The 17,579-nt window shown below is 46.6% G+C and overlaps 1 protein-coding gene across 7 annotated transcripts; it reads left to right on the plus strand.

Annotated features, from left to right (window-relative positions):
* Nucleotides 1–449: 449 nt before the first annotated feature.
* On the plus strand, nt 450–17,471 carry ATRIP (ATR interacting protein). Of its 7 annotated transcripts, none has more exons than XM_067754278.1 (13): nt 450–950; nt 2,783–2,913; nt 3,593–3,763; nt 5,338–5,456; nt 7,039–7,196; nt 8,454–8,549; nt 8,867–8,996; nt 9,186–9,875; nt 15,492–15,628; nt 15,787–15,878; nt 16,333–16,413; nt 16,633–16,885; nt 17,299–17,471. In XM_067754278.1, exons 1-13 carry the CDS (start codon nt 704–706, stop codon nt 17,364–17,366), a joined length of 2,373 nt encoding a protein of 790 aa, XP_067610379.1. In that variant the 5' UTR covers nt 450–703; the 3' UTR covers nt 17,367–17,471. The 7 variants fall into 7 exon arrangements, 5 of the variants coding, with proteins under 5 accessions (XP_067610379.1, XP_067610380.1, XP_067610381.1 ...); XM_067754279.1 differs by having other exon boundaries at nt 15,790–15,878; XR_010947014.1 differs by lacking the exon at nt 17,299–17,471 and having other exon boundaries at nt 16,317–16,413; nt 16,633–16,769.
* Nucleotides 17,472–17,579: the final 108 nt, after the last annotated feature.

The following is a 17,579-nucleotide window of genomic DNA, read 5'->3' on the forward strand; positions in this document are numbered from 1 at the left end:
AGTTAGTTCCCACCCCCTCCAACACAGGCACACCATTCTCAGGATCACCCCTTCTCAGACCTTTCTTTCTCCAGACCTACCTCAAAGGTACACATTCAAAGCATTTACTGTTCTCAAAGATATGTGCTCACAAGAGCTCTAGTCATAACTTCCGCGCCCAGTCCCACTCTCCCAGACTCCTCCCCAAGAGAGCCTTGGGGTATATGAGAAGTGGGTCTAGCTGGAGAACAGCGAGCTCACAAAGACCAAACCCCTGAATGCTCCCTGACTCGATTCACATGTGCACTTGTGAAAATCAGGGCGAACTCCTCCAAGCCCAGCTGTGTACCCTAAGTGATGCCAGAGAGCGGGCGCAGAGCCACCTGCGCGGTGGGGCTGGTGAGTTAGCCCAGGTAACTCGGTTCTCTCCTCTTAGACCACCCGCCTACTGGGGTCCCAGCCGTCGGTACGAAAGCGCCAGGCGGGGTGCTGCCCAGAAGGGCTGGGAGCGACCGAGCTCCCCAGGCACCCAGTTGAGCACCGCGGCGCGGTCTGATTACGTCATTCATCCCCGCCCACCGACTGGAAGGTGATTGGCTTGTTGGCTAGGGGGCGCGGCCCCAGCGGCTGAGGCGAGCGGCAGCGCGCGATCGGTTGGTCCAGCCCTCCGGCCTCGAGGTTACAGGCCGGACTCGGTGCCTTCGGATACCGGCTGGCGGCAGGCATGGCTGGAATCCCCGCGCCAGGCAGCAGGAGGCGGAGCGGGCCCCAGGCACCCAGTTCTGGCCCGCCGTCCAGCATCCAGCACCCTCCGAGCAAGCGGGCCCGGGGCTTCCTCGCGGCCGCCCCCCCAGACCCAGAAGACCCATTCGGCGCGCACGGGGATTTCACCGCCGACGACCTGGAGGAGCTCGACACCCTCGCGTCACAGGCCCTGAGCCAGTGCCCGAACGCGGCTCCGGACGTGTCCAGTGAGTGCGCCTTTTCCCCGAGGGTGGTGCAGACCTCGCTAGACCCACTAGATGGCTGTGGCTTAAGAACCCCACGACCGCTGTTCCGGTGTCTTGAACTCACACTGCCACTTCACCTTTTAAAAATATAGGAACAGTTTGATTTAAGCAGCGGCGTGTCCCAAAAGATCCTTTGATTTGGGGGAGAAATGTATCAGGAGTGTCAAACAGCCAATTTGGAATACCGAAAGCTAGGTTAACATTTTACTTTAGTTTCTATACTTTGGACCAGTAAGGTTCTTAGTTCTTAACAGAGATCCTTGCAACACGACTACCACCACCAGCAGAATCATCACTACCTACACATGGGGACCCATCATTATGACAGGTTTGGGAGGCTTTAGATCTAATGAAGACCACCTTTTCCCTTGGGCCGCATGAACATAAGAGGGGCCTGGCAGAGGCAAGAGATAAAAGAGATTCATTCTTTTATACAACCAATAAATCGTACTTAGGTGCCCAAACATTAGGAGCTGCAGACACTTAGCAATAAACAAAAGACAAAAGCCCCCTCCTTCATGGAGCTTACCCTCATTCTAGTGAAGTCTTGTGGGGCTCCCAGGAAGAGAAATCTCTACATGGATGTCTTACATGCATCTTATATTCCACACAATCATCTCCTGGAAACCCAGTCATCCACCAGTATCTCCAGCATGGTGCCTGGCGAAGCATTCAGAAAACACTCAGAACATTTGATGACCAAATGTTCTGCATGGCAATGACTAGCACCACTCTCAATCATGTAGCACAAGGCAGGCAACAGCTCCCTTTCCTTGACCATGGATCTGATTCCTTTCCAAATCCTGTAACTTTACCTTCTTCATCCATCTCTGGAATCCATCCTCTCTGCATCATCTCTGCCATCTCCCTGATCTGTGTTACCATCACCCCTCTCCAGACAATAGTCTGCTAAATTGTTCCCACATTTCCAGTTATGACTCAAGTCAGAGTTTATACCACAGCCAGAGTGATCTTTTCAAAACTAGAATCTCTGTGTCACACACAGATACACGTGAACATCCCTACTGAAAGCCTTTAATGACTTCACACTACTTCTGGTATAAAGATCAAAATCCTTAACATGGCCAGCAAGGCCCAGCATGGCCTGTCCCTTTCCCTCTCCTTCTTTGGGTTCTAGCCACACTAACCTTCCTTCATTCCTTGAATTCTCCCTGCTTCCTTACAATACAGAAACTGCACATTGCTGTTTCTTACACACTGAGTGTTCTTTCCATCTATTCCCCATCGCCACTCACCTGGTTAGTTCCTGCCTGTTCTTCAGCTCTCCATTCAGTCATCACTTACCTGGGGAAGCCTTCTATTCATCCCGTTGGATCAAAGCCCCTATTATAGGCTTTCCTGTATTTGCTCTTCTCTGCAGCTCTTATAACAGTTGAAATTTTACATTTATTCTTGTGTTTTTGAGTGTCATGTAAGCTCCATGAGTGTAAGGACTGTATCCATTTTGCTCACCATTGTACCTTTCTTTAGAGGCTAAAGCCTGGCATATTATAGGTGCTCAGTAAATATCGTTGAATAATAGATCACTGAGTTCTGACCAGTGAGATTCCCACAGCACCTTTCAGCCTTTAGATGAGACTCTTAAAACTGGATGCAGAATGGGGAGAGGGTGGCAGCTTCTGTTATTTCCTGAGGATTGATTCATGTTCTTATGTTGTAAAATACCTGTAGTGCTTACTAGATCTTTCTCTAATTTGCTTTCAAAAGTGATTGTCTGGCTAAAGTGGGAAAATGTTGGGTCCTAAAAAGTATACGGGAACTGCTTTTTACAGATGTTCATAAGGTCCCCAGATTAGATGGGATGTCAAAAAATCCTTCAAGGAAAAACAGAGAAAGTGTTCCAGTTAAAGATAATTTTGAATTAGAGTTACTTCAGGCACAGTACAAAGAGCTTAAAGAAAAGGTAAGTGATTTAACTTGTGGCTTTTGTAGTTAATTCATTCACTTATGCATGTGTTATAAAGCATTATACAATAAAATATATAGAAGTTTTAAAACAAGAGTCCAGATTCATCCCCATGAATTGGGGGAAAGAAAGCCAGAAAATTTTGGTTGAAACTAAATCCTGAGATTCCTAACAACTAGGGCAAGAAAGGAAACACTGTAAACCATATACAAAAAGAGATACAAACTTTCTGTTGTAGCACTGAGATAAATTTATAGCCTATGTCTTATATAAGAAACAACATCATAATGGTTGCTATTTTCATTAGCAGTTTTGCAAAAAAGCAAACATTCTTCATATGACTATCTATAGGTCCCTAGAAAAACCAAGAACATAATGTAGAATTTTAGTTCTGTTAAGTGTGTGACCCAGATTGTTTAATACCTCTTAGAGCCTATAGAATCTGCATGCAGAAGTGACACGTGTGTCCTTAAGCTATCTTGCTGAATATCCACTGTCCCAGGAATGGGCCTAGCAGATCACGGTGATGTCTGATTGGTACAGATATATTTTGAGCACTCTGGTCTGTTGGACATGTTTTAAATGTGTTTCTTCATCTCCCCAGCTACATGTTGAAACATGTACATATATAATTTTCCCTTACAAACTTTTCACAACATCAATTTGGGATTTACAGATGAAGGCAATGGAAGAAGAAGTGCTCATTAAAAGTGGAGAAATTAAAATTTTACGGGACTCACTGCATCAGACAGAATCCATTCTAGAGGAACAGAGAAGATCACATTTCCTTCTTGAGCAAGAGAAAACTCAAGCACTCAGTGACAAAGAAAAAGAATTCTCCAAAAAGGTGACCCAGAGCATTTGTTTTGCTTGTATGGACATCAGCTTTGCCTGCTCAATGAGTTCCTTTAGAAGCAATGACTAAAGTTGCTTATAGATCTTCCAGGAAGATTTCAACAGTTGTTTGTCTTAAATACTTTCGCTACCAACTAATTGCATGTACTTTTCTCCAGGCTCTGAGGTTTGGAAAAGGACTTAGATGAAACTCTGCTTTGCTGTGGTAGTCTAAGTTACTAGCTCACACTTTGCAGAAACAGCTAAAATTAGTGGGGTTTTTGTTGTGTGTTTTTTTTGTTTTTTGGCAGATCAGAAACTCAGTTGACCTAGCTTAGGCCAAAAGAAAATGTATTGGCTTCCATAACTAGGTCTGGGAAAACAGGTGTGCTGGGGCCTCAAAAGACTCAAGATTTGCCACGACTCATCTTTATTCTCTGTACTATTGATAGGCTCCATCCTTATGGTAGAGGATGTGTTCTCCAGGGGCTCCTGGGCTCATATTTCATGGCTCCAGAGCAGACTGAAGACCTAGGGTTCTTTATCTCCAAGTTTTAAAATTCTGGGGAAGGCTCTAATTGGTCTAACCTGAGTCAGGCGCCTGCCTCTGAACTAGTCACTGTAATCAAAGAGATAATAGCTCCCATTCAAATCACATATTCAAAGGTAGGAAAATGATGTTTCTTAAGGGAGGGAGATACTGTTCTGGGGAGAAAAACAGTGGGTGTCCAGTATATACCACTTTCCTTCACTTCCCAAGGCTTCAAACTTAAGAACGTGGGCCTTATTCTGCCGTTACTTCGTTCAGCAAACTTGGCAGTCTTTAAAGAAGCACTGACCTGTGCCCAAGACTAACAGCAGTAGTTGCCTTTCCATATACATGATGAAGAGCAATGGGTTTGCAATCAGACAAACCAGAGTTTGAATCTAGGCTTTATCATATTCAAGCGGTGACCTCAGGGTGATGACTTATGCTCTATGACTCATTTCCCTTATCTGTTCCAGAAAATAACCAGAAGGGCTGTCGTGAGACTTAAATGGTCCTGCCCTTGTGTCTGGTGCTGTGCCTGGGAATGGCAGCAGTTACCATTGGCCAGAACAGCAGGTCTCCCCACACTGTACAAGGTTTTGGTAAAACTCTTCTAAATACTCACCCCAGACCTTCAGGAAGACTTGGATTGTGCACCACTATATTCACTAAAAGGTCTACATGTTACCGTGAGATATGGTACCTTGTCAAGCTCTGTGCTGGGCATTTTACATTCACCATTCTTACTTAATACCCCCAACCAGGAAGATAGGTACTTATGTTACAGATAAGCTGGAGTTCAGAGAGGCTGAGTAAATGGTATTTGAACCCTCACAAACTAACCAGCTATAGTTCAGGTCAAAATATCTTTCTAGAATACCATGTCATCTTTCAGGAAGAAGGTTAAAGCTTAATATTTTAGGACATTTATGTCACAGCAGACTTTTATACTATCTCTCATTGCTTGTTTTTCCTTTACTATCCTGAGATTTTGAAGCCCAGAGCTGTTTCTGTATATGTGATGAGGCCTCTATAAGTATGCTTCTTTTGCCTTCCAGCTCCAGTCATTGCAGTCTGAACTCCAGTTTAAAGATGCAGAGATGAATGAATTAAGGACAAAGCTTCAAAGCAGTGAACGAGCTAATAAACTAGCTGCTCCCTCCATTTCCCATGTCAGGTAATGATGGTGCTAGAGGGAGAATACAGTTTTGTATCGTTTAGTAAAAAGTCTGAATAACAATGTCAGGCTAGTCCTGAACAAAGGTCGTTTAGACTCTGCCACTGGGGCATAGATGCTCTTTCCTGAAGGCCTCAAAGATGGTTTGGATGAGACTAGAATGGTTTGGGGCATCATAGAATAAAGGGCCCGCACTCTAGAAGTGCTTCCTCCCTGTAGACTTTATAAACACAACACAGCTCCTCGGGATGAAAAGAGGCTGGAAAGATGCTCTCCAAACTTTTGGAGTGGACCAGTCTTCAGTTTTATGTAATTTGTTTCAAATAAATGATTTTGCCCCAACTGTATTTCAGTCCCAACTGCTTGGAATACTTTTTCTCATTTGCTGTCCAGCAGTCCCCACCTTTGCTGCAGATGTGATCAGTTTGTTAATGGTCCGTCCTGTCCCCTGCCTGCCAAAGAAGTCTGGCACACTGTCAGGATCAGCCTTGAAATTTGAATAGTGTGGGTCAGGTCGTCTTTTTCTGGTATTAAACATTCTGCTGCCTTTGCTTATAATGGGCAGGGTGTGAAATTGAACTTTTCTTGCCTTGCGTAGCCCAGGTAAGACAGGAGAGAGAGGCACACCAACAGGAGTGCCTCAGCATTGTCTGATCCAATCAGAGGGTTAAGACTGCTTCTCTAACATAAAGACCCTGGCACCAAGGCACTGGCTCAGTTTCCAAGTTGCAAGACACAATACACCTTTTTCTAGACCCTCTTTCTCCTGAAAATCTTTTCATTCAGTCCCTGACTATTATAAAAGAGGTTGTTCCAAACTAGTGGTTACCAGGGGGGAGAGGAAATGGGAAAAAGGCAATATAGAGGGATAGGTGAGTAAGAGGTATAAACTATTAAAGTATAAAATAAACTACAAGGATATATTGTACAACAAAGGGAATATAGCCAATATTTTATAATAACTATAAATGGAGTATAACCTTTAAAAATTATGAATCAGGGCTTCCCTGGTGGCGCAGTGCTTGAGAGTCCACCTGCCGATGCAGGGGACACGGGTTCGTGCCCCGGTCTGGGAGGATCCCACATGCCGCGGAGTGGCTGGGTCCGTGAGCCATGGCCGCTGGGCCTGCGCATCCGGAGCCTGTGCTCTGCAACGGGAGAGGCCACAACAGTGAGAGGCCCGCGTACCGCAAAAAAAAACAATTATGAATCACTATAGCATTTGCTTATAACTTATATAACATTATATAGCAACTATATTTCAATTAAAAAAAAAGAGGTTGCAAACTGAAAAGATGTTTTGGTGGAACTGGAAATAGTAATGGAGTTATAGCCAATTCTTTTGGGTGATTGGAAGAAGGTGGAAGCAAATGAAAGATTTTTTTTTTCAACAATTTGAATCAAAATGCCTTGAATTTTGCATTGCTGTCCTGACAAAGAATAACAAACGTGTAATAGATAAAATTTTTGGTCAAATCACCTAGATAGGAAAAGTTTAAAGTTTGTTAGAAGTTTTATAACCAGGTGTTTTACATGGTGTTAGCAGAATCATTACTTTGCTTTCATAGTTAACTTTTTCCAGTCCTAGGAAAAGCCCTTCTGTGGTTATAAAGCCAGAAGCATGTTCTCCACAACTTGGAAAACCATCTTTCCCTACAAAGGAGTCTTTTAGTGCTAACATGTCCCTTCCCCACCCCTGCCAGACCGATCCAGGATATAAGTCCCTGATGGGCAAAGAGGGTAAGTCAGTCTATCCATCATCTATTGCTCTCTATCAGACTACTGAGACTTGAGCCTTGAAACATTTGAGTATTTATTTTCTCCTCGTTTCTGTGGGTCAGCAGTTCTGATAGCACAGTGGGGATGGTTTGTTTCTGCGGGCACTGAAGCCTTGTAGGGGGCTGGAGGATCTATTTCAAGGTGGCTCACTCACATGTCTGGCAGTGGAATTCCTTTCCACATGTGGGCCTTTCCACAGGGCTACTTGGCTGATCTCATAACCTGGTAGATGGCTTCCTCTAGAGCTAGCAAACCCAGAGAGATAGGTGGAAGCTATCCTTTTTATGGCCTAGCCTCAAAAGTCACATAACATCACTTCTGCCACATTCTGTTTGTTAGAAGTGAGTCATTGAGTCTGGGCCATGTTCAAGGGGAAGAAAACTAGGCTGCACCCTTTGAGGAGAAGTGTGTCAAAGAATTTGCGGGCATATTTTAAAACCTCCAGTCAGCATCCATTGCCACGCCAGAAACACAGCTAGTATGCAGGAACATGTGCTCCTTTCATCGCCCAGCTGAGTCCAGACTGAGGGAATGCTACTGCTTTCTAGAGAGACAATCTAGCATTAGTAGGTTTTCACTCTGAGACTGTGCTATGCCAGTTTATCTTACAATTCAGATACATTGCCTTTCTCCTACCATCAACCCTTTCAAGTCATTAGCATCACGCCACCCCTGAGAACTACAGCTACTAACATTTTTGATATTTAGCAACTTCAGGAGAGGTTATCGGGTGGTGTTATGAGCTGGCAGTGGAGCCCACCAGCCTGGCCGAGAGTCCCAGTCACACTGCTTACTGGCTTGTATGATTTGAGCAAGTCCCTTAACCTCTGTGCATCAGTTTTCCCATATGTAAAACAGAGCCAATGATAACACCTCCTGGTTGGGTTGCTGTGAGGAACAAGAGAGCTAGCATGTATAAAGCTCTTAGAACAGTGTCTGGCACATAATAAGAATCATATAAAATGCTTTTATGTTATTGCCTGATTTTGAAGTGGGGCAAACAATTTAATTTTCTTTTCCTTTCCTTTCCTTATGCAAGTTCCTGTTTTATATGAGGAAGGCAAAGATGTGAAGGTTCTTGAGTTGCTTTGGCTCTTGTTTTGATCCAAAGTTGAAGAAGTAGAACAATGTATGTTTTAAACTCATTACATTTAAGAGTTTCTGATATACTTGTGCTTTTGTGTTCCAGTTTTGATTAACATATTATCTGTTATTCAGAGAATAAGACCCACAGTCTGGGAGATGACCCGATAAAGCAAGAACAGTCCCAGAAAAGGCTTATTGACAGCTGGATGCAGAGATCAAACACTCAAGGTACCAGAATGCCTGCTCCTTCTGCAGGAGGCCTTCCTGGGTCCGATCATCCTCTGTGATGCTGCAGTGGAATTGCCTAGGGAACTGTCCTGGGCTCCATCAGTACCCCAGGCAGTGCTTTAGAGGGTCCAAGGGAGTAGTAGTCTGTGGCTTAAGCAGAAGACTATAAAATGGAAGGGGCCAAGAGCAAGTATGCCTCCGAGCCTTCAGTACCCACAGGCGTCTCAAGGGAACTTAGTGGCAGTTTAGAAGATAGTTGGCATCACAGAAAAGCACTCTCATGTCAGAACCTTCTACAGTCACCTTGTCTTCTGCAGGCTCCATTTTGATAAACCTTCTCCTGAAGCAGCCTTTGATCCCAGGGTCATCCCTAGGTCTGTGCCACCTCCTGAGCAGTTGTTCTGAGGCTCCTACCGGCACCCTGTTCCAGCTACCCGGGCTTGGCAGGTAAGCATAAGACTCCTAAAAAGCTTGTTTGGAAGAAGTTTCCAGGAAGCAAGTCCCTATCTGGTCCTGACCGGCCTAGGAGGTCTGCTCTGGGCAGGAAAACTAGAGAATTTAGCAGGCAGGTTGTTTGGGTCCCTTGACCTTATCTCCCTCTCACACTTGTGTGTTTTCTTTTGTGTCTGTTGCTAGTACCTTGACTGGGATTTCAAGCCTGAGGACCACAGGTTCTTGTGATGGGTCATTTCCCCTCTTGGCCCTGAGAGAAGCACAGAACCTGGCACTTACTGGACTGAATCTGGTGGCCAGGAATGAAGGCTCCTGTGACAGAGACCCAGCAGAGGGAGGCGGAAGGGCCTTCCCACTCTGCCAGCTTCCTGGAGCTGTGCACCTCCTCCCCCTGGTACAGTTCTTTATCGGCTTACACTGCCAGGCTCTGCAGGATTTGGCAGCAGCCAAGAGAAGCGGAGCGCCTGCGGACTCACCGACACATCCCTCCTGTGTGAGCTCTGGGGTAGAGGCCAGCCCCGAGGACTCACTTTGCAACCTGGAAGGCTTCTCTGTGGCTTCACTAAGCGTTCTTCAGCACCTGGTGTGCCACAGCGGAGCAGTCATTTGCCTGTTACTATCAGGAGCAGGCGCCGATTCTGCTGCTAGGGAAGGAGACCAGAGCCTGGTTGACGGACATGGTCGTGGGGATGTGACCTCAGCCCCAGGGAGGCTTGCTGGTGACCAAGGCCAGCATCCACTATTGAAGATGCTTCTTCAACTTTTGGCTTTCTCTTCTGCAGCAACAGGTCACCTTAAAGCCAGTGTCCTCAGCCAGTGCCTTAAGGTTTTGGTGAAATTAGCTGAAAATGCTTCCTTTGATTTCCTGCCCAGGTATAACGCAGCATGGGAGTCATGATTCCTTGTGGGTCTTACCCGGCCTCTTGAGGTCTGTCCTGTGGCCCCTGTACTTGTTCCCATCTTGACTCGTCCATACTGCTCAGCTCTAAGCCTTGGTTTAGGTTCTTAGCTAGAGTTCTGAAGTGATGGGAAGTGGGGCCAGGAGTTAGAAGAACCAAGGAAGTGGTTTATTTGGCTTAGTTCTGCCTCTGGATAGTAGGTAAGCAAAAGACACATGTGATAAAAGAAGGCTGCTAGTCACTATGGAAGAGTGTCCTGCCCCCGAAACAGACAAAGGTTGAATCAAGAGGCCTTTGAACCTGGGACATGGATCAGGTGAAGACCAGATTTCACAGCCACATTGAAGTTTAGTTTGGTGGGGTTCCCTGAAGAAGCAGAGGGTGTGTGGAGGGTCTGCAGCTACAAGCTGACCTTGCTGGGCATCTGCCCATCATCAAGGTGTCCACCACTGGCATGAGCCACAGGTTACTTGCTCTTCTTAAGGTTTGTTGTGGAACACTGTTGTCATAAATTCCTAGCTTGGGATTCCAGACCCTCAACACTGGGAGGGTAAACACCACCCAGCCAATCCCCTTGTCCTGTAATCCCATCTCCCCCTCAGCATTCCACCAAGAGGCCAGTTCCTCTGTTGGATGTCTCTTAAGCCTTTTTGTCTCTGAACTCAGAATACCTGTTTGCTAAAAACAGTTCTGGATCCTGGTTTCCATATGAATATATTCTGGCTTGTCTGGTGCATCCTAAAGGTGGTGCTTAGAGCTAGACACAGTGTACTGCAGAGTAGTGTGAGCAGCAAGGTAGGCGTGTTACCATCACCCAGGTGCCTGGCAGGGGGCCCAGCTCATGGTGGCTGATTGCTTCTTTTTTTATTATTGAGTCTTCTCTTTCCTTTTATTTTTTTTAATTCCGTAGTGCTTTACAGTTTCCAAAAGTTTCACACACGATTTCATATAATCCCATAACAATGCTTTTTTAAAAATCCCCTACCGCTATATTGCCTTTCCTCCCTTCCCTCTCCCCACTGGTAACCACTAGTTTGTTTTCTGTGTCTGTGAGCCTGTTTCTTTTTTGTTTTGTTCACTAGTTTGCTGTATTTTTTAGATTCCACATACGATATCGTACAGTATTTGCCTTTCTGTCTGACTTATTTCACTTAGCATAATGCCCTCCAAGGCCATCCATGTTGCTGCAAATGGCAAAATTTTGTTTTTTTATGGCTGAGTAGTATTCCTGTGTGTGTGTGTGTGTGTGTGTGTGTGTGTGTGTGTGTGTGTGTGTACGTGTACCACATCTTCTTTATCCATTCATCTGTTGATGGACACTTAGGTTGCTTCCATACCTTGGCAATTGTAGATGACGCTGCTATGAACACTGGGGTGCATGTTTCTTTTCAAAGTAGTGTTTTTGGTTTTTTTCAGATATATACCCAGGAGTGGAATTGCTGGGTCACATGGTACTTCTACTTTTAATTTTTTGAGAAACCCCTATACTGTTTTCCACAGTGGCTGCACCAATTTACATTCCGCCAACAGTGTAGGATGGTTCCCTTTTCTTCACATTTGTTGTGTTCTTTTTGATGATAGCCATTCTGACTGGTGTGAGGTGATATCTCATTGTGGTTTTGATTTGCATTTCCCTGATGATGAGTGATATTGAGCATCTTTTCATGTGTCTGTTGGCCATCTGGATGTCCTCTTTGGAAAAATGTCTTTTCAGTTCTGCCCGTTTTTTGATTGGGTTGTTTGTTTGATGTTGAGTTGTATGAGCTGTTTGTATATGTTGGATATTAACCCCTTATCGGTCATGTCACTTACAGTTATCTTCTCCCATTCAACAGGTTGTGTTTTCATTTTGTCGATGGTTTCCTTTGTTGTGCAAAAGGTTTTAAATTTAATTAGGTCCCATTTGTTTATTTTTGCTTTTGTTTCCTTTGCTTTAGGAGATGGATCCAAAAAAAAAAAATTTGCTGCTATTTATGTCAAAGAGTGTTCTGCCTATGTTTTCCTCTAGGAGTTTGATAGTAGCTGGTCTTCCCTTTAGGTCTTTAATCCATTTTGAGTTTATTTCTGTATATGGTGTTAGAGAATGTTCTAATTTCATTGTCTTACAAGTAGCTGTCCAGTTTTCCCAGCACCACTTATTGAATAGACTGTCTTTTCTCCACTGTATAGTCTTGCCTCCTTTGTTACAGATTAAATGACCTTAGGTATGTAGGTTTATTTCTGGGCTCTCTATTCAGTTCCGTTGATCTATGTGTCTGTTTTTGCACCAGTACCATACTGTTTTGACTACTGTAGCGCTGTAGTATAGTCTGAAGTCAGGGAGTATGATTCCTCCAGCTCTGTTCTTCTTTTTCAAGATTATTTTGGCTGTTTCAGGGTCTTTCATTTTTCCATATAAATTTTTTTTTTTTTTTTTTTTTTTTTTGTGGTACGCGGGCCTCTCGCTATTGTGGCCTTTCCCGTTGCGGAGCACAGGCTCCGGACGCGCAGGCCCAGCGGCCATGGCTCACGGGCCCAGCCGCTCCGCGGCATGTGGGATCCTCCCAGATCGGGGCACGAACCCAGGTCCCCTGCATCGGCAGGCGGACTCTCAACCACTGCGCCACCAGGGAAGCCCTTCCATATAAATTTAAAATTTTATTCTAGGTTCTGTGAAAAATGCCATTGGTAACTTGATAATAATTGCACTGAATCTGTAGATTGCCTTGGGTAGTATAGGCATTTTGACAGTATTGATTCTTCCAATCCAAGAACAGGGTATATCTTTCCGTTTATGTCGTCTTCAATTCCTTTCATCAGTGTCTTATAGTTTTTGGAGTACAGGCCTTTTGCCTCCTTAGGTAGGTTTATTCTTAGGTGTTTTATTCTTTTTGATGCGATGGTAAATGGGATTGTTTCCTTAATTTCTCTTTCTGATAGCTCATTGCTAGTGTATAGAAATGCAACAGATTTCCATATATTTATTTTGTATCCTGCAACTTTACCAAATTCATTGATGAGCTCTAGTAGTTTTCTGGTGGCACCTGTAGGATTTATGTATAGTATAATGTCATCTGCAGACAGTGACAGTTTTATTTCTTCCTTGCCAATTTGGATTCCTTTTTATTTCTTTTTCTTCTGATTGCTGTGGTTAGGACTTCCAAAACTATGTTGAATAAAAGTGGTGAGAGTGCTCATCCTTGTCTTCTTCCTGATCTTAGAGAAAATGCTTTCAGCTTTTCACCAATGAGTATGATTTTTTTTAATTTTATTTATTTATTTATTTGGGCTGCATTGGGTCTTAGTTGTGGTATGTGAGATCTTCGTTGAGGCATGCAAGATCTTTAGTTGCAACGCATGGTCTCTTCATTGTGGCACACGGGCTTCTCTCTAGTTGTGGCATGTGGGTTTTCTCTTCTCTAGTTGTGCGTGCAGGGTCCAGAGTGTGTGGACTCTGTAGTTGTGGCGCGCAGGCTCCAGAGTGTGTGGGCTCTATAGTTTGCAGCATGTGGGCTCTCTGAGGCACACAAGCTTAGTTGCCCTGAGGCACATGGGATCTTAGTTCCCCGACCAGGGATCGAACCTGCGTCCCCTGCTTTGGAAGGTGGATTCTTTACCACTGGACCACCAGGAAAGTCCCTACCAATACGATGTTAGCTGTGGGTTTTTCATATATGGCCTTCATTATGTTGAGGTATGTTCCCCTCTATGCCTACTTTCTGGAGTTTTTCTCTTAAATGGATGTTGAACTTTGTCAAAAGCTTTTTCTGCATCTATTGAGATGATCACATGGTGTTTATTCTTCAGTTTGTTAATGTGGTGTATCACATTGATTGATATGTGGATATTGAAAAATCTTTGCATCCATTTCTTACTTTTTAAATGAATGAATTCCAGGAACCACATTTTTAGCAGTTCTCTTGGTAGATATATCATCATTCTATTCCTGTTGAGCTTGTCCACAATAACATCAAAAAACAGCCATTTAATGGGTGCTTACTGCAGGCCAGACACAGATGCCTTCTGTTCACTAGCTTGGATGGCACCCTCAGAGCCCTGTTGTCTTCACGCCCAGTACAGAGCCTGGCTCACTGTGAGCACTCAGTGTTTGCTGAATGAATAAACCCCATGTTGAGGTAGGGAAACTTGTCTGAAACCCCAGAGGGAGTATGCTAGATCAGCCAGTTAGGCTCCTGAATCATTGTTCTTGATCACTGTCTGATGCCACCTCCCACACAGTGCTTCTCTGAATTCCTTCATGCTTGCAGGCTGAACCCCATTACCGCACAGCTTCTTGTTCACCTTGAAGTAAAAGCCAGGGACAGGTGCTCCCAAGGCTCCATAGCAGTATACGATACAACATGAGCAGCCAGGCAGGCTGTGATCTCCTATGAAAGGCACCACTGCCCACCCAGGCTTGAGGGCACATCATCCCCTCAGACTCTTGTCTTCCCACTGCATCTGTTTTAGGGGTAGGTCCAGCGTAGCTCCCCAGGTACTGGCATGGCAGGCGCTTTTGAACAAAAAGTTCTCATCCCCAGCTCAGCCAGGGCAGCATGACGTATTTATTGTGCATTTAGGGGCTGTGCCAAAAAAAAAAATTTTCATTTAAAAAGGCGGCTCTGATGCTGTCAAAAATAATTTGGAAACCACTGTGTTGTATATAAAGATGGATTTTTTTAGTTTCAGGGGCCACTTCTGGCCTAATAATGAAATTAGGTAGTAACAGGTTAAATTCCAGTTTCCCACAAAGTTCCACACTCCCTGGTGATTAGAAACATTCAGCTTGTCTCTCATACAGGATTTGCTCTAAAATGAGTTCGCCCTAAAAAGACCTTGCTTCCTAATGGTGTACAAGGAATATTCTTAACCCTCGGTGCCGTGCGCATGAAAAGGGACATACCCACAGAACTGCCCCTCCCCCCACCCACCCCACGAGGCTGTGTGGGTTGAGCAAAAAGCAGTGCTTGTCTTTGGACTCGGTTCCTTGGTAATGAATGTGCCATCCCTTTGCCCCCAAGACCAGGGGGAGAGTGCCCAAGCCCCTCACCATGCACACCCTGAGTTTGTACCTTCTCATACGTGGCGGCAGAGGAGCTGGTGTTTCCCGACAAGTGGGGAAAATGAAGTCTTCCTTGCCCAGCGAGTGGTCTCGTAAGATCCAACCATAGCCAAGTCCACATTGTTGCTGCTGATGCCTGGCCAGTCCTCTGGTGGTGGGCACAGGACGTTTCTCTCACACTCAAGTTGAACCTGCCTCCCTGTTTGGGAGCAGAGGCAGGAAGGAGCCCAAGAGTAGTGCAGAGGCCGGCACCCGAGGTCCAGGGGGGCACCTCGTATTTGCTGGGTGGCACTGTGCCAGGTAAGGGCCTGTCATCTCTAAGGGATGACAGGCCCTGTCCCTCACAGCAGTCCCACAGTGAAGGGTAGTACCCACTCGTTCACCTGAAACAAGTATCAGCAAGTAGGGTGGCATTTGAACTCAGGTCTGTCTGAATCGAGTCTCCTTTTTACTGGCCTCTTCAATTTCCTGTTGCCTATCGTGAAAGGTGAGGGTGAGTTATGGGATTGGGTTGGAGGTGTCACATCTCTCTGGGGCCCTGTGTTTCAGGTTCCAGTGCGTGTTCCGGGTGCTGCCACAGTGCCTGCGCCCAGAGACACCCCTGCCTAGTGTGCTGCTGACTATTGAGCTCCTGTCCCTCCTGGTGGACCATGAGAAGCTTGCACCTCAGCTCTGCTCCCACCCGGGTAAAGCAGGCCAGGGGCGTGCGTCTGGACTCCTGCAGCTTGGAGGGAAGGGTGGTGGCAGGGGCAGGTCCAGGGCCTCCTGAGGGCTTCTGCAGCTTGTACCTCAGGCACTGGGTGAGAAGGCGGATGCTGAGTGAGAGGTGGTGTGTCCTTTCCAGAAGGCTGCCTCCTGCTGCTGCTGTACATGTACATCACATCGAGGCCTGACAAAGCCGCCTCGGAGACACAGTGGCTTCAGCTGGAACAAGAGGTAAAGACACCAGAGCCCCTTTTGTGCTGCTCACCAACCCACCCCACCCCACCCCACTCCATCCCATGTAAGAGCCACTCTTCTCCTTCCTCTGGGAATTAAAGGAAGCTTTAATTCATTTTGGTAACACGTTGAGCCACTAGCAAGGTAAATTCATTTGGGGGGCTCCATACTACACAGATACCGTACAGTCGGAGCCCAGGGTATCCTGGGACTTGGCAAAGTTGCCTGGTGGCTGGAGGTGGGCACGGAGGCAGGTGGGTCAGTGGTGAGACACAGGTGTTGGTCCTGAGTGTCTCCTGGGAAGGTCCCAAAACACTACCACCTCTTGGATCCCATTAGTGCAGACAAGCAGTTGCTGAGGCAACTGGAGCTCTTGTAGAAGGCTGAGAAAGCCCTCACTGTGACCAGGGCCTCACTGTGCCATGGATGGGACAGTCTGTTCTTGTTCTAGGCTGTGTGGCTCCTGGCTAAGCTTGCTGTGCAGAGCCCCTCCTCCCCAGTCACTGGTTCCAGCTGCCAGTGCAACGTGGAGGTGAGTGCCGGGGGCAGGCAGGGGCCGACAGTGGGCAGCTCTGCTGGTGAATGACAGGGCCCCGTGAAAGCATCCCATGCTCCTTCACCAGGGCTAGACCCTGGTGCCACTGTTCAGAACCTCCCTCACCCGGGTGGCTAGGAAAGATGCTGCCCAGCTAAGCAGGTTGTCAGGGTGCAGGGACCACCTGACCTGACCTCAGCCTGTGCCCTCCCTCAGGTAGTCAGAGCACTCACGGTGATGCTGCACAGACAGTGGCTGACTGTGCGGAGGGCAGGGGGGCCCCCGAGGACTGACCAGCAGAAGCGGACGGTGCGGTGTCTGCGAGATACAGTGCTGCTGCTGCACAGTCTGTCCCAAAAGGACAAGCTTTTCACTGTGCACTGCGTGGAGGTCCTGCATCAGTACGACCAGGTGATGCCAGGGGTCAGCATGCTGATTCGAAGGCTTCCTGACGTGACAGGCTGTGAAGGTGAGCCTGCAGGAGGGCCCCTCCCTGCCCCAGCCCACATGTGGAGTTTGCCCTGAAGTTTATGGACAAATCAGACTACCTGGCCTTAGGTCAGCAGTGCTCCATCCACACAGCCTTTGCCGGCACGGGGGCCATTTCTTTTTCTTCCCTGTCCGGTTCTTCTCTCAGCATATCAGCCTGCCTTTTGATCATACCTACTGAGTCGGCCTGGCAGAGCCACGGTTTTTCCAGAAACATCCCTGTCTGAATTGCCTTTGTATTATTTTGCTTGCAGTAGCTGAGGGAGCAAGGCCTGGGCGTGGAAGGGACTGCTTAGTTCCTGTGGGCCTGGTGGGGAGGAGAGGTGGGACCTCCCCCAGTCCCAGCACCTTCAGGCAGGACTTCACCACAGAACCCTCTTGTTTTTGGCTCAGAGGCAGCCCTGGATGATCTCTGTGCCGCGGAGGCTGATGTGGACGACCCCGAGATGGACTGTGGCTGAGGCCTGTGAGCATCGAGCCACATGGTGGCACCAACACCACCACTTTCCTTACCTCATCCCCTGATTAAAAGCAGTGACTGGCTGTTAAAGAAAAGGCCAGCCTTATGTTTCCTGAGTCTGATCTGTGTGGGCTAAGTGGGAGGGACAGAGCAGGAGGAGGACCCAGGGGAGGCTGAGATCCTTCTTCCTGTTCCTGGCCAGCAGCCCCACGGT

The sequence above is a fragment of the Pseudorca crassidens genome, chromosome 10, assembly GCF_039906515.1.
Source record: "Pseudorca crassidens isolate mPseCra1 chromosome 10, mPseCra1.hap1, whole genome shotgun sequence".
NCBI lineage: Eukaryota > Metazoa > Chordata > Mammalia > Artiodactyla > Delphinidae > Pseudorca > Pseudorca crassidens.